This window comes from Aegilops tauschii, chromosome 3 (genome assembly GCF_002575655.3).
Source record: "Aegilops tauschii subsp. strangulata cultivar AL8/78 chromosome 3, Aet v6.0, whole genome shotgun sequence".
Lineage (NCBI taxonomy): Eukaryota > Viridiplantae > Streptophyta > Magnoliopsida > Poales > Poaceae > Aegilops > Aegilops tauschii.
In genome coordinates, this window is record NC_053037.3 from 593,857,547 (window position 1) to 593,872,879 (window position 15,333).

Consider the following 15,333-nt stretch of genomic DNA (forward strand, 5'->3'; position numbering starts at 1 on the left):
GCAGTTTTTCTTCCGTTTTGGAACAGTCGCCTGACGGCTGTTCAATCAAGGGCATTTCTAGCAGACAACGGCGGAGCTTCGTGGGGGCCAACCTGGGCCGTCGCCCCCCAGCAAAAATGATTTTTTTTTACTACCCCTATGTATACATACAGCCCACAGGCCCACTTATCAACTATGACTAGTCTACGATGCCTGGAGCCCTGGATGCAGCGACCAACTCCACACTCCAGAATCCTTTTCCCCTTTGACTTGCGACCGCGGACGGCTGAGCGTGGGCGTGGGGCACCGGCGACTGGGAGGCTGGCCGCTGTGGCCTGCCGGCGTGGGGCGACCGCTGGCCGGCTGGCGGGTGGCCGGCTAGGGTTGGTCGGCTACTTCCTCCTCCGCTCAGGTTCATCGACTTCTGCCTCGGTTGTGGCTGTCCGCTACAGCATTAGGCCCCGTCGACCCCGCGCAGTGCCTCGGTGAGCAGATTCCCCACCCTGTATGGCTGTATCTCTCTCAATCTCTCCCCTATGGAAATTGTGGAAAGTTAGAATATTGTGATTCTGTAGTTTTGTTACCTTACGATGGGGCTAGTAATATGAGGGGGGAGTTCAATGGTTTGCAAGCTCTTTTTCTTAGAAAATGCCCGTATGCGTACTATGTCCACTGCTATGCTCATCGTTTGCAACTTGCGCTAGTGGCTGCATCAAAGGAAGTGGTCATCAAAGGAAATGAGATCAGACGATGGTTGGGAAGCCTTTTTTGATAGGGTTGTTGAGTTCTGTGTAAATCATTTCATTGATATTCCAGGTCTGGGGGAAACTTACATTATGCGTGGTGGTCGTGCTCGTCGCCAACCAGATCGTTTTACTAAGGAACATTATTTCCGGGTGGAAGTATTTCGTGCAACACTTGATACTCAGCTACATGAATTAGAATTCAGGTTCAATGACAAGGTACTGGATCTTTTGACCACAAGTGCTACTCTGATCCCCAAAAATAAATTCAGATCTTTCAAAGCTGATGATATTTGCGAGTTGGTGAAGAAATATTATCCAACAGATTTCACTCAACAGGAAATCTATGGATTGGAGCAACAACTAAAACACTTTGTTGTGGACGCCTCCAATGATAAAGAGTTGAAAAATGTGTCAACCTTAACAAATCTTTGTCGATATCTCTTTGAGACAGGGAGGCATTCTATCTACAATTTGGTTGATCGATTGTTGCGATTGCTTCTAACTCTTCTAGTTTCTACAACAAGTGCCGAGCGAGAATTCTCTACTTTGAAGATCATCAAGACAAGGCTACGTAATACTATGGAAGATGATTATCTAGCCAATAGCTTGCTAGTAAACATAGAGAGTGAAATTGTGGAGAAGTACAGCTATGAAGATGTTCTTGTGCACTTTAAGGGTGTAAAGAAACGAAGGGCTGGTCTCTAGTGAACTGGATGCTCCATGGTTAAATAGTATTTTGGGTATACTTTCTTTTGTTCTGGAGCTGGTCAGTAGTGAACTGAATGTTCCACGGTTAAATAGCACTTTGTAGTGAACCGAATTCTCTATTGATTAGAAATGTATTTTGTAAGCTAATCTGGAGAAGATCAATATAATTATCTAAGTTACTTGATATTTGCAACATCTAACCTCTTGTATACGTATGATTTCGTATTTGTTTTCTTACAGCTTCGCCCCTCCAAAGATTTCTTTCAAGCTCCGCCACTGCTAGCAGATACCTTTTCTAAAAGCTTGAAACCTCCTCATTATCCTATTACTTTTTATATAAGAGTTTTACAACGATTAAACGCTTATTCACCTAGTAGATTTCCTACAAACTTAATCTATCGTACTCAACAGGAATCCTGTGGTTGAATGGCTAGAGGGACAGTGGAGGTGGAGTGGATCTCGGCCCTTGCCAGTGGGAGGGCTCCTTTTTTTGATTTTTTTTTGAGCTTTGTTAGGATTTGTGCCCTGCTTAGGAAGGCGACACGGCGGCAGCTCCCTGAAGATGAAATAAAGGCCTCCCTGCCTAGCCCCCGTTCCGGTGATGCGTATAGCATCATCGGTGGGCGTGTGGAGGTGTGTCTCCGGCGGATCTGTCTTTGGTGGATTAGCTCGGATTTGTTCGTCGTTCGTTTTCGTTCGTGTGTTTTCAGGTTGGATCCTTTCGATCTACACTCTTCATCCGCGGCGGTTGCTGTTCTGGTGCGTTAGTTCTATGGGGCCTTAGCACGACAACTTCCGACTGTCTACTACAACAAGGTTGCCCGGCTCCTGCGAGGGAGGGGCGATGACAGCGACGCGCTTTCGGCTCGATTCGGTGCTTATAGTCGTCGCTAGGTGGCCTACGGATCTGGATGTAATTTTCATTATTTATAGTGTTCGTTCTACTACCGTGATTGAAAATGAACAGATCGGAAGTTTTTCCCGCAAAAACAAGGGACAGTGGTATCCCTAACCCACCAGGATTCAAGTCCTAGTGTTCACATTATTCCAGGATTTATTTCAGGATTTCCGGCGATGCGCTTTTAGTGGGAGTAGATGTTCCCGTCGACGATAAGGCACCTACAGTGACTTCATAAATCTCAAGATGATATGTCGGGTCAGCCTCTCGAAGGTGCTCATAGGGTGTGTGTGTGTTCATAGGGGTGAGTGTATGTGCGTATGTATGAGAGCTTGCGTCTGTACTATGTTAAAAAATGTATTTTGCCAACCCAAATGATAAGTGCCACACGTGTGACATGAAGCACTCTGGCTCTGACATTTTTTACAACTAAAGTTGCCGTAAAAAATCCAAAAGATAAACTGAAATTGCCATCCGAAAAGAAAGTTGCCATCCTCGACAACAAAAGTTGCCATCCTTGCGTCATTAAACTTGCCTAAAAAACGATCGGAGTTGTCATGTGTTCGTGTTATACGTGTGGCACTTATTAGGGTCCTTTGCCAATTCTTTCAAACATTTGCTTAGACAATTCAAATGCACCACATCATAATTCAACTATGACTTTACGAGCATAAGTGAAGTTTATCAGATCCATCTAACATCTAAACATAACCATAATTTGTGCTAAAAAGGCGCCGGAATCCATAAAAACAACCAACACATGGTGAACCAAAAGCCATCGTAGTTCACATGGGCCTCATGCTGATGTGACCAGAAGTGCAAAAAGAGATGAAGTTACTAATTCAAATATTTTGACAGTCGGTCAAATTACAATGCGAGTACCATCGCCAGAACCACGAGCTGAAGAAGTCAATCCTAATTTTCGTACTCCGAGTTGGACGCTGGTCGGTGCTATTCCAATTCAACTAGCGTAGCTGATTCGGTCTTGTTTTGGTAAGAAAAAGAGTCCTGGTTTGGTTGTGTGATCCTAGTAATCAGCGTGGCTGTATATTTAATTAGTGGAATCCTTAATTAGTTTGTTTCTTTCAACTAGGAAACCGTGTGGTGTTAGATAAAGGAAGTACTAGTAGATTTTCTTGCGTGAGTTAAAGAGTCGTAGTCGGTTTTGGTTCGGTGCCTGCGCGCACGCTTATAAATAAAGGCTTCGGCTATGTAATGAGGGCAGATTAGTTTTCACGTGAGTTGAATAAAAAGTCACAAAACGTCCCATGTCGGGGGACACCAAATATTGTGTTTGTTTTTGCTGATCCAGCTTGGATTTTGTCGTTGCTACGCGTGGAGTTGATTTAGTCTGCTCGACGTCAGTTTTTGGTCTGACGGTCTCGCATCTTTGCTTGGCTGGAATTTCTTGTGCTGCTACCAGTATCGTGACAGATCGGACCGACGAACGACTTGCATCTAGTCGAGTCTTTGTCAAGTGGTATCAGAGCTAAGGTTGTTCACGGTACTGTGTTGATCAAGATGTCAACCTCGGTCAACAAGGGTGATGAGGTTGCTGCTGATTCTGAGGAAATAGTACGTCCAGTGTATGCAGATGATATTCCGCAAAATATTCGAGCTGGTTTTGACCACACATGCAACTACATCAAGCAATGTCATGATGCGCTCGGCAAAAGGATAGATGTCTGATCACTCGGTTTGATGGTTTGGCGGACATCATCAATATGCCGACGACGAATTTTGCCTCACCACAGACTGCTCCGGCGGCTCCACTGCATTATGCACCACCTGCTCGCGATGGACATGCCGGCGTGCATGATCGCCGTTTGGCGGCACAACCTCATGCTGGAGATGAAGGTCTCGATGACGGCGTTGACCAGGTGGGGTACGCGCCACGACCACGACACTATGAGCCTCGTCCTGAAACTTCCGTTCATGGCAGAGTGCATGACCGAGTTGGTCAAGCTGTGCGTGTGCCTGTGGATGATGGAATTGGGCGCATAAAAATTTCAATCCCTTCGTTCTCCGGCAAGTGCGAACCAGAAGGCTATTTAGAGTGGGAGATGTGTGTGGATCAAAATTTTGATGCCCATCATTATAGCGAGGAGAAGAAAGTTCAACTTGCTGGCATTGAGTTTACCGGTTACGCGCTAATATGGTGGAATCAAATTTGTCGTTCAAGACATCGCCCGACGACTTGGCGAGGGATGAAAGAGTTTATGAGGCGACGTTTTGTTCCTGAGCATTATAAAAGAGATATGTACAACAAGTTGCAGCGGCTCTCTCAAGGTAATATGAGTGTTGATGAATATTACAAGGAGATGGAATTGCTTATGATACGTACAGGGACAACGGAGGATCCGGAGGCGACAATGGCACGTTTCTTTAACGGGCTAAATATTGAGGTGCAGGATCGTGTTGAGATGGTGGTCTACTACAACATACAAGATCTTGTGCACCAAGCTATGCGTGCGGAACAACAGATTAAGCGGCGCCAAGTCAGCACAGTTCCCAGTAACACTTTGAACACATGGCGACGCTCGCAGCATAAGAGTGAGGATGTCATTCCTAGCTCCAGGACGACAACATCAAATCGTTCTCATGGTTCCGTGCAAAAGGATGCTTCAAAATCAGGACTGTCGAGGGTTGATTCTAGTGCGCAGTCTACCACACATACTAGTGACATCGAGTGTTTCAAGTGTGGAGGAAGAGGACATATGAAGCGTGAATGCCCTAATGAGAAAAGAGTGTTGCTAACGAAAGATGGCTATGCATCCGCTAGCGATGAAGAGGTTGTTTCTGACACATCTAGTGAAAAATCTGAAGATACTGAAAAGGTGATTGCGAGTTTTGAAGCTGCTGAATCATACCCATCATTGATGGTGCAGCGAGTGCAAGAGGATCGCATTGAGGATAAAGGGCAGCGTCGAAATATTTTTCAAACTCAGTGCAAAATCAACAACACTAATTGTAAGTTGATCATAGACGGAGGAAGCTACACTAATGCTATCAGCAAAGAACTGGTGGATGTTTTAGCGCTACCTACGTGGAAACACCCGCAACCACACTGTATTGAGTGGTTATACCAGTCTGGTAGACTGAAAGTTACTCACAAGGTATGTGTGAAATTTTCAGTTGGTGACTATAAAGATACAGTAATTTGTGATGTCTTTCCAATGGATGCATGTCACTTGTTGTTGGGAAGACCATGGCAATATGACCGTCGTGCCACACACGAGGGCTGGTCCAACACTTACACTTTTTGGGGTGACGGAAGAAGATGTGTGCTGCGATCTATGTTTGCGGGAGAAATTAAGATAGATACAAATGTTTCACTGAAGAAGAAGGTCGTAAAATTTGGCACAAAACCGAGGACGGTTTTGTTTCAAGAAGGAGGGGATGATGTGACCAGCAGTGCAAAAAGAGATGAAGTTACTAATTCAAATATTTTGACAATCGGTCAAATTACAATGCGAGTACCATCGCCAGAACCACGAGCTGAAGAAGTCAATCCTAATTTTCTTACTCCGAGTTGGACGCTGGTCGGTGCTATTCCAATTCAACTAGCGTAGCTGATTCGGTCTTGTTTTGGTAAGAAAAAGAGTCCTGGTTTGGTTTTGTGATCCTAGTAATCAGCGTGGCCGTATATTTAATTAGTGGAATCCTTAATTAGTTTGTTTCTTTCAACTAGGAAACCGTGTGGTGTTAGATAAAGGAAGTACTAGTAGATTTCCTTGCGTGAGTTAAAGAGTCATAGTCGGTTTTGGTTCGGTGCCTGCGCGCACGCTTATAAATAAAGGCTTCGGCTATGTAATAAGGGCAGATTAGTTTTCACGTGAGTTGAATAAAAAGTTACAAAACGTCCCATGTCGGGGACACCAAATATTGTGTTTGTTTTTGCTGATCCAGCTTGGATTTTGTCGTTGCTACGCGTGGAGTTGATTTAGTCTGCTCGACGTCAGTTTTTGATCTGACGGTCTCGCATCTTTGCTTGGCTGGAATTTCTTGTGCTGCTGCCAGTATCGTGAAAGATCGGACCGACGAACGACTTGCATCTAGTCGAGTCTTTCTAGTCCGGGTGTTGTCTTTGGTGATGGTTAGAGTGCTGCTACTGCGGATGGTTGATCACTGTGGCAGGGTCCTTTTCCTATTTATTCCTTATTTTATTTTACTTTTTGGGTGTGTGCATCCTTGATGTTTTAGGCATCTTGTTAGCGCAGAGGTTGGTTGTAATTGGTATTTGCTTGATATTAATATATTCCCCTTTTTAAAAAAAACTTTGTTTTTATGTACTCCCCATATTAGCTTTGGTTGAGGTCAAACTATATAAAGTTTGATCAAGTCTATATAAAACAATATGACCATTTACAATAATAAATCTACATGATGTGAAAATATATTCAGTGATGAATCTACCGATATTGGTTTGGTATTGTATATGTTGATATTTATTTATAAATTTGTTAAGAGTTTATAAATTTTGACTTTAGACAAACAAACTATGGAGGTTGAACATGAGGACTCAATGTTGTGCCGTCAATTGTGTACCCCTTCGCCTCCTGACGCGAGTGCACATGCGATTAGGGTTTCTTGACCTCCCGCCAGAGCCGCCGCGGTCTGCCTTATCTCTGATGGCCTTACGGCTATGGAGGCGCGATGGAACCTTGCTCTTGCTGGCGGGAGGTTTCCTACTCCGCTTTTAGGTGTTCTTTTGAGGTCGATTAGGATTTGTTTCCTGTCCAGGAAAGCGTGGCGGTGGTGACTCCTTGAAAATGGAATAAGATCCCCTCACCACGTCTAGTCCCATCCCGGTGATGCATCTAGCATCAGAGCATCACCAGAGGGAGTGTGAAGTTGTGTCACTCAGGGATCTCACGGGATTCGTTCTGTATTAGTCTTCGATTGATCTCCGTGGATCTAGTCTTCGTTCTTGTTTGTTCATATATCTACAGGTTGGATCTTTCTGATCAACACTTCTCTTCATCAGCGGCGATTGCCGTTCTTGTGTGTTGTTCAAATGAAGCCTTAGCACGACGACTTCCCGAATGTGTGCTACAACAAATTTTACCCAGCTCCAATGAGAAAGGGACGATGACGGTCGCGAGCTTTTGGGTTGATTCAGTGCTTGTAGTCGTTGTTAGGTGGTTTATGGAGCTATATGTATTTTTTATCATTTTTAATGTTCTTTGTACTGATGACATGTTATGAATAGATGAGAGGGTTCATTAAAAAAATGATGCACGTTTCAAGGCCTAAATCGAGTATGGTGTGTACGTACGTGAGTATATTTCGGACACACAATTACACACGACGAAGTGGTCGCCACACCAACATAATTCTACACCTACGAAGACTAACATAAACTTATACGTAACTTTCCAACAATACTTCTTTCCCCCCTGATTTTAAGTGGGGTGTGGCCTGCCTTCTCTCTAGTCCCAGTCATAACTTGCGAGCTGTTTATCCCGTAAGGATTACCTTAAGCCATTCGTAGGTGTAGCATTACTCTAATCCTACACCTATGTACCATCTAGGTAAACTTACTTAAACTTCGTAATCTACTTCTCTCTTTCCCCGAATTTCACGTGGTGGGGTCAGGGCCATTTTTTTCTTCCAATCAAATCTCCCCAAACCAGTCTTCGCGTATACATGGACACAACTCACGCACGCCGTTCTCGGTTATTTTCTGCACAACCTAAAACAACAAACAAACACTAACTAAGCAACGACTCTCTGTCTCTCTATGTGTGTGTGTCTATGTGTATGCTCTTCATAGGTCTATACTAGCACCAACGTCTTGTGCCGGCAGCGACCTCGCACGCCGGTTAGTCGCAGCACATCTCGCAGATCCAGCAGCAGCAGAGCGCGGCCAGGCTGAAAAACACGACACATAGAGACACCATCAGGCTAGAAATCACCAGCGACAATGAAGCAAGTTGCAAAGGAGGTGCTATCGATCGATGGAGCAGCTGGTGGTGGGGCGGCTTACCATCCTTGGATGAATCCCTTCCTGCCGCCGCCGCCTTGCCGTTGCTCCGCAGCCGCGGATGGGTAGTAGCCTGCACACGCATACGTAAGGCACACACATGAGCAAACTAAATTCAACAGCTTGAGGTATGCTAGCCTATCATTATCTCATCTGAAGACGACACCGCAGCTAACTGAAGTGAGTTCAGCCTTAGTTTTCAGACATGAGCATGGAGATCAAAACTGGTCGAAATGAACAAACCTGGGGGTAGGGGTGGAGCCTGGTTGTTCCTCTCATTCTCCATCACTATACCTGTCGATCGACTGAATCCGTATGTGCGTGTGCGAGCAGAATAGATGCTGTGTCCGGCGAGCGATTGATCGATGGTTTCTGCTGGCTGATGATGGGTGCTTGTCTGCTCTTCTCGATGCCCCAAGGTCCGTCCGGGTCCTATATATACACACCAGCTAGCCGCTGGCCACCCCCCACCGTCGCAACAGGCACACGCGGAGAGGACATGGATAGAGCATAGTAGTAGCAGATAGTACACAAGGTTCTCTCCCCCACCTTTCCACACCACGCCACGCGGTTGCAGATTGACCATGCACGGGTTCGATTCGGTTTGTTGAGCAGACACACACACACACTAGCGAGCGATCGACATGGAACGCACGTACAGTGATCTAGAAGATAGCCGGCCATGCACGGGTTGGTGCAAGGGATCGACGGTTCGGGTCCCGACGTCGTCCGGCTGGCTCTCCGGACTCCGGACAAAGCTATCTCTGTAAGACAATGTTGGGAAACGTTCCTACTCTTCTTGGAGAGCCGCGTGCGTTTATTATATAGAGGGAAAAACACCCCGTGCCGTAGCACGAGATAGATCGATAACTAGAGATCGATCCGGGTTCGTGAACAGAGAGAGACAGAGAAGGATACGGGAGGGAAGATAGTTAAGATTACATAAAGTATATGACTCAAACTCTAACACCCTCCTTTAATCTAAACTATCCTATATTGAGATTTCTTTTGAATTCTTCAAAAATCTTGACTGACAAGGCTTTAGTGAATCCATCTGCCACTTGATCCTTGGATGGAATGAACCGCATGTCCAACTTTTTCTCTGCAACTCTTTCACGCACAAAATGAAAATCAATCTCAATGTGTTTGGTTCTGCCATGAAACACTGTATTAGCAGAGAGATAAGTTGCTCCCAAATTATCACACCATAAACAGGATGTATGATGTTGCCTGATTCCTAACTCATGAAGCAATGATTCCACCCAAATAATTTGAGCAGTTGCATTTGCTAGCGACTTGTACTCAGCCTCTGTACTTGATCTCGACACTGTGGCTTGTTTTCTAGCACTCCAAGAAATGAGATTTGAACCAAAGAACGTTGCAAATCCTCCAGTTGACCTTCTGTCATCACTACATCCTGCCCAGTTAGCATCGGAGAAGGCACTGACAAGTGTAGAACTAGAACGTCTAAACTGAAGCCCTAAACTCACAGTGTGCTTAATTTATCATACAATCCTTTTGACAGATGTCCAATGAGTAGAGGTGGGAGCATGCAGATATTGACAAACCTTGTTAACAGCAAATGATATGTCTGGTCGTGTCAAAGTCAAGTATTGCAGGGCTCCAACTGTACTTCTATATTTTGTGCTCTCTTCCTCATTAAGTGGTTCTCCTTCATATGCTGAAAGTTGTTCTGAAGAAGACAATGGTGTGGGTGAAGGTTTGCAATCCTTCATTCCCATACGAGTTAGAAGTTCAATGGCATATTTTTCTCGATTCAACACAATACCACCTTGAGTCTTCTTAACTTCAATACCTAGGAAGAAATGTAAATCACCAAGATCCTTCAAAGCAAACTCTGAACTCAGATCATGCAAGAGAGCATTAGTGGCGTTTTGTGAGGAGCTTGCAACTATAATGTCATCAACATATATGAGCACAAAAATCATAGTGTTTTCCTTGTTATAAATAAAGAGAGATGTGTCTTCTTTGGATGGAACAAAACCAAGATGCCTCAGCTGTGAACTCAACCTTGAGAACCATGCTCTAGGTGACTGTTTCAGACCACAAAGAGCATTGTCAAGCTTGCAAACATAGTGAGGTGTTTGCTTGTTTTCATACCCTGGTGGTTGCCTCATATAGACCTCCTCTTCCAGAACACCATGCAAGAACGCGTTTTGTACATCTAGCTGTCTCAGACTCCCCCCCCTGGATATGTCAATAGCTAGAACAAGTCGTATAGTTGCAGCTTTTACCACAGGACTAAAAGTATCCTCATAATCAATGCCATAACGTTGTTTAAAGCCTTTTGCAACTAAACGTGCCTTGTACCTGTCAATGGAGCCATCTGCCTTCTTTTTGATTCTATATACCCACTTGCAATCAATAATATTTTTACCTCTCTGATTTGGCACCAGATGCCATGTCTTGTTTTTCATCAGTGCATTATACTCTTCATCCATTGCCTTTTTCCATCTGGAGTCTCCAAGTGCATCACCTAAATTTGTTGGTTCACCTGAAATACATAGCATGCCATACGGTATAGTACCGTCAGTCCTTATCTTTGGATTCCTAATACCTTTTCGTAGCCGGGTCATAACCCTTGTTGTGGTAGTAGGATGTGGTTGCACAGGGGGCTGTACAGCCTGACTACACGCAGAAGATCCTGAAGAATCCTCCACATGTGCAGCCTGAGTCGATGCAGTAGATCCTGTGGTCATCTGTGTGTCTTCTCCCGAACTGGAGTTGGTCTGGGCCGCAGAACTCGAAGCCGCAGGAGATCCCGCGCCCGCCTTTTGCTGCATGCGACCAGGCGTGCCAGTCCTCGATGTCGGGTGGATGCCCGCGCCCGCCTTCGCTGTCGGTTGGACGCGAGTGGCCTGCTGGGTCCCGCGTGGAGACGTGGCAGCCACGGAGTGGCTCCTTGAGCCTTGCGCGCTGTCAGTTTCCTGATTGCTGACCGGCGCCTGATCCCAGGTGGATTCACGCGCGCGATCCGACGCTGGCAGCCGCGCAGGAGTCGCAGGAGCCGCCAAGGCCTCCTCGTGCTCCACGCCTGCTGCTCCTTCTTCGTTTACATGAAATAACACCTCATTTTGTGCTGGATTTTCATGATTTTGATCATTTTGCCCTCTGTTTTCTTCAGGTACCTGCACAGGCATAACACCAAGAGGAGAACTAGCAGGAATATTAGCACTTGGTCAGCACAATTGTTATCGCCCCCTTGATCAAAATCCCTAAGATTGGATGGAAGGAGAAGAATTTCTTTACGAAGAAGGGCACCGACATTTGGGTGAAGTGACTGGAAAGGAAAGACTGATTCATCAAAGACAACATCTCTAGATATGTACACCCTGCCAGTAGAGACATCAAGACATTTGACCCCTTTATGCATAGGACTGTAGCCTAAAAAGACACATTGTTTAGAACGAAAGGCAAGTTTGCGTGTATTGTATGGTCTAAGATTTGGGCAACATGCACAACCAAAGATGCGAAGAGACTTGTAATCTGGAGTGACACCAAAATGACGTGTTATGGGACTCTCAAACTTTATCACTTTGCTAGGACAAATATTAATAAGATATGTAGCAGTGAGAAAAGTTTCATCCCAGAACTTGAGAGGCATGGATGCATGAGCTAGCAATGCTAGTCCTACTTCAACAACATGACGGTGTTTCCGTTCAGCAGAACCATTCTGTTGGTGAGCATGAGGACACGAGACGTGATGTGAAATTCCTATCTTTTGAAAAAAAGAATTGAGTTTCTCATACTCACCACCCCAGTCTGTTTGCATGGCAAGGATTTTGGAGTTCAGTTGGCGTTCAACAAGATTTTGGAAATTGCTAAACACTTGAAATACATCAGACCGTTTCTTTAGTAAATAAATCCAAGTAAACTTACTATAGTCATCAATGAAGCTTACATAGTATGAGAATCTACCAACTGAAGTGGGGGCTGGCCCCCAAACATCTGAAAAAACAAGTTGCAAAGGAGCAGTAGATACACTGGTAGAGATGGGATATGGTAACTGATGACTTTTAGGTAGTTGACATGCATCACAAATTGACTCACTACTAGACTCATAAGGGAGTTTATTCCTACTAAGAACATGCTGAACGATAATTGAAGATGGATGACCCAAGCGTCTATGCCACTTTGCCGAAGATGGTTTGGTGACACTCCAGGCTTGTTTATTTGACCATGAAGATGATGATGATATAAGTGGATAGAGACCTCCTTCACACTTTCCTCTAAGAATGACTCTCCTCGTTGCCAAGTCCTTAATCATAAAAGAGTATGGATAAAATATTATGAGAACATTGTTATCAAGGGTAAATCGATGAACGGAGACAAGATTTTTTGATGCATGGGGAACACGTAGGACATTATTTAGATGTAAATCTTTTATGGGGGTTTTAACAATTGAGTTACCAATGTGAGTAATATCCATACCGGTTCCACTTGCCGTGTGCACTTGGTCACCTTCGTGGTACCTTTCCCGCATCGTTAACTTGTCGAGTTCCCCCATGATGTGCTCGGTGGCTCCAGAATCTGCATACCAATTTGTATCAATCCCATAGGAATTGGTAATGAGGTTGGCCTTCTTCTTTTCTTCGTGATCCTCATCATAGCGATGCCAACAGGCCCTTGCGCCGCCGGCATGGTATTTGTAGCAGATTTGGCATTCGGGATAATCTCCCTCATGCTGTTGTTGCTGTTGTTGTGGCGGTTGTCGCTGATGTTGTTGATAGCCGCCGCCACCACTGCCGCGAGCAGGAGAGGGAGAGGGGCGATTACCACGACCGCGCCCTCTGTTCCCTCGCCCACGGCCTCCTCTGGGACGAGATTGCCCAGGCCCTCTGTAGATGGCATTGGCAGAAGAGCGAAAACCAGTTGGTCCATCGCCCAGCATCTCCATCCTCTGGTCAAATGCGGAGATTTGCGAGAAGAGATCATCAACGATAATTGAATTCTTGATAGCACGAACCGCAACAACGATGGGATCATAGTCCCGATCAAGTCCCGCGAGGATGTAGTCCACCATCTCCGGGTCGGACACCGGACGACCGGCCGCAGCTAGCTCGTCACCGAGGCTCTTCATCTTGGCGATGAAGATGTTGCTTGACATGTTGCCCTTCTTTGTGTTGGCGATGGCGATTCTTAGATTTTTAATCCGAGATTGTGACTGCGATGCGAACAACGTCGTGAGGGCAATCCAGAGATCAAAGGTGCTTTCTTTGCCGATAACTTGTGCGAGGATTTCCTGGGAAAGTGAATTCAGTAGGTAGCTCAGAACCTGCTGATCCTTCAAAAGCCACGGCCCATACAAGGGATTTGGCCCTATCGCCGTGGTCTTGTCTGCTTGCTCAATCTGCGCTGTTTTTGGTGGTGCGACGTCGCTGCCGTCTAACAGGCCGGTCACCTGCGCACCTCGCAGGGCCGGCAAGACTTGCGCCTTCCAGAGGAGGTAGTTCGCTCTTGTCAGCCTCTCGGTTGGTGGAGCACCGAGATTGAGGCCGGTAGCGCTTGAGGAGGACGCCATGGTACGATCGCTAGCGATAGCTTCTGTTTTTCTGTGTCACTAGATGTTTTGGAAGAGCCTGGCTCTGTATACCATGTAAGACGATGTTGGGAAGCGTTCCTACTCTCCTTGGAGAGCCGCGTGCGTTTATTATATAGAGGGAAAAACACCCGGTGCCGTAGCGTACAAGATAGATCGATAGCTAGAGATCGATCCGGGTTCGTGAACAGAGAGAGACAGAGAAGGATACGGGAGGGAAGATAGTTAAGATTACATAAAGTATATGACTCAAACTCTAACAATCTCGAGATCAGATGCCGACCATATTCCGGCGCCCCTTTCTGACAGCTGTTTCGGGCTCGGCTGTTTGATATTCGCTGGCCAAAGCGTGCGTGCAGTTTTTATGATGGGACCGGGGAAAAAATAATCTGGCTAGATGGAGCGTTCGTTGTCGTGAGAGATCAAGCATTCAAGCTGTTGTAGAGATATAAGATAGTGCTCCTCGGTAAATAGTTATTTAAACTTGGAATATGAGAGTATGAGACACACCCGCAAGTTCAAAAGCCCCAGGACTCGCACTTTTGGACCAGCTTAATGGACACCAAGCAATTTTTCTTCCGTTTTGGAACAGTCACCATCAAAGAGGGCTCTTAAATTTAGGCCAACTCTAACCGATCCTCTATAAAAGAGAGGAGGATCCGACCGAGCAAAACTTAGTGAAGGATTTTTACTATGCAAATTTGGGTCGGACCTAACCGAACACCTAAATTTAACGGAGTAAAAACCAAATTTGCAAAAGTTCAACCTAGATTCGGTTTAAACAACCGAAATTCGACACTTAATCATCCGCCTTGTCTTCACATCCCACGGGACCTGAGTTTTTAAACCTAAACTTAAACTTAAACTCAAAACTAAGCATGAAATTAAACGAAACTAATCTTCATCATCGCCTTTGTAGAGGGTGAGCCAATCCGCCCGCGACATCCCATCGCCTATGGGGTCCAGCCCTATGCCGTCGTTGCCGCAGTCGGGGAAGATGCGCCCCCATTCTTCCACGTCAAAGTCCTCCTCGTCATTGCCGCCGTGCACCTCATCGTCGGAGAGGATGATGACCTCCCCGTCTACCACGTGCTCTGCGAAGATCTTCCGCTCCGCCTCCACGAGCTTGGGGTACTGGCGGCGCGGGTTGCCATGCACTCCTTGTCGGCGGCCTCCGCCATGGCCGTGATGCATTCCCTCGCCTCCCGGTCCTCCATGGCCACCGCCATACTCATCGTCCGCCATGCACTCCTCGTCGGCGGCCTTCGCCGTGGCCGTGATGCATCGCGTGAGAACTTCTTAGTCAATCATGTTTGACTTAGAGTATTGTTGGGTTGTGTCGTCATGCATAACTACTGCCAATTTGTAAGTAGTTGGGGTGTTACACCATTGCAGGTCACAGCCAAAAAAATGTGTCTACGACAAGTCAAGCTAGCAACAACGAATTTCAATCACC

At 45.9% G+C, this 15,333-nt stretch overlaps 2 protein-coding genes across 2 annotated transcripts; one reads left to right on the top strand and one right to left on the bottom strand.

The window, feature by feature from the left end:
- The first annotated feature begins 716 nt into the window (after nucleotides 1-716).
- LOC120976079 (uncharacterized) lies at nucleotides 717-1,430 on the top strand. The gene has a single exon (XM_040402896.1). It carries the CDS (start codon nucleotides 717-719, stop codon nucleotides 1,428-1,430), a length of 714 nt encoding a protein of 237 aa, XP_040258830.1.
- A 6,726-nt stretch (nucleotides 1,431-8,156) lies between these two features.
- Nucleotides 8,157-13,859, bottom strand: LOC141020765 (uncharacterized). Its single transcript, XM_073495710.1, has 6 exons — nucleotides 13,208-13,859; nucleotides 12,955-13,176; nucleotides 12,770-12,868; nucleotides 11,604-11,722; nucleotides 9,886-11,466; nucleotides 8,157-8,390 (listed from the first exon to the last, which is right to left on the bottom strand). The coding sequence occupies exons 1-6, from the start codon at nucleotides 13,857-13,859 to the stop codon at nucleotides 8,157-8,159; spliced, it is 2,907 nt and encodes a 968-aa protein (XP_073351811.1).
- Nucleotides 13,860-15,333: the final 1,474 nt, after the last annotated feature.

Coding starts and splice junctions, on each gene's coding strand:
- LOC141020765 (XM_073495710.1), bottom strand. CDS start 13,859: ATGGCGTCCTCCTCAAGCGCTACCGGCCTCAATCTCGGTGCTCCACCA. Junction 13,177..13,207: donor GCTGGGCGATGGACCAACTG/GTTTTCGCTCTT, acceptor TGCCATCTACAG/AGGGCCTGGGCAATCTCGTC. Junction 12,869..12,954: donor GGCGGCGCAAGGGCCTGTTG/GCATCGCTATGA, acceptor ATTGGTATGCAG/ATTCTGGAGCCACCGAGCAC.
- LOC120976079 (XM_040402896.1), top strand. CDS start 717: ATGAGATCAGACGATGGTTGGGAAGCCTTTTTTGATAGGGTTGTTGAG.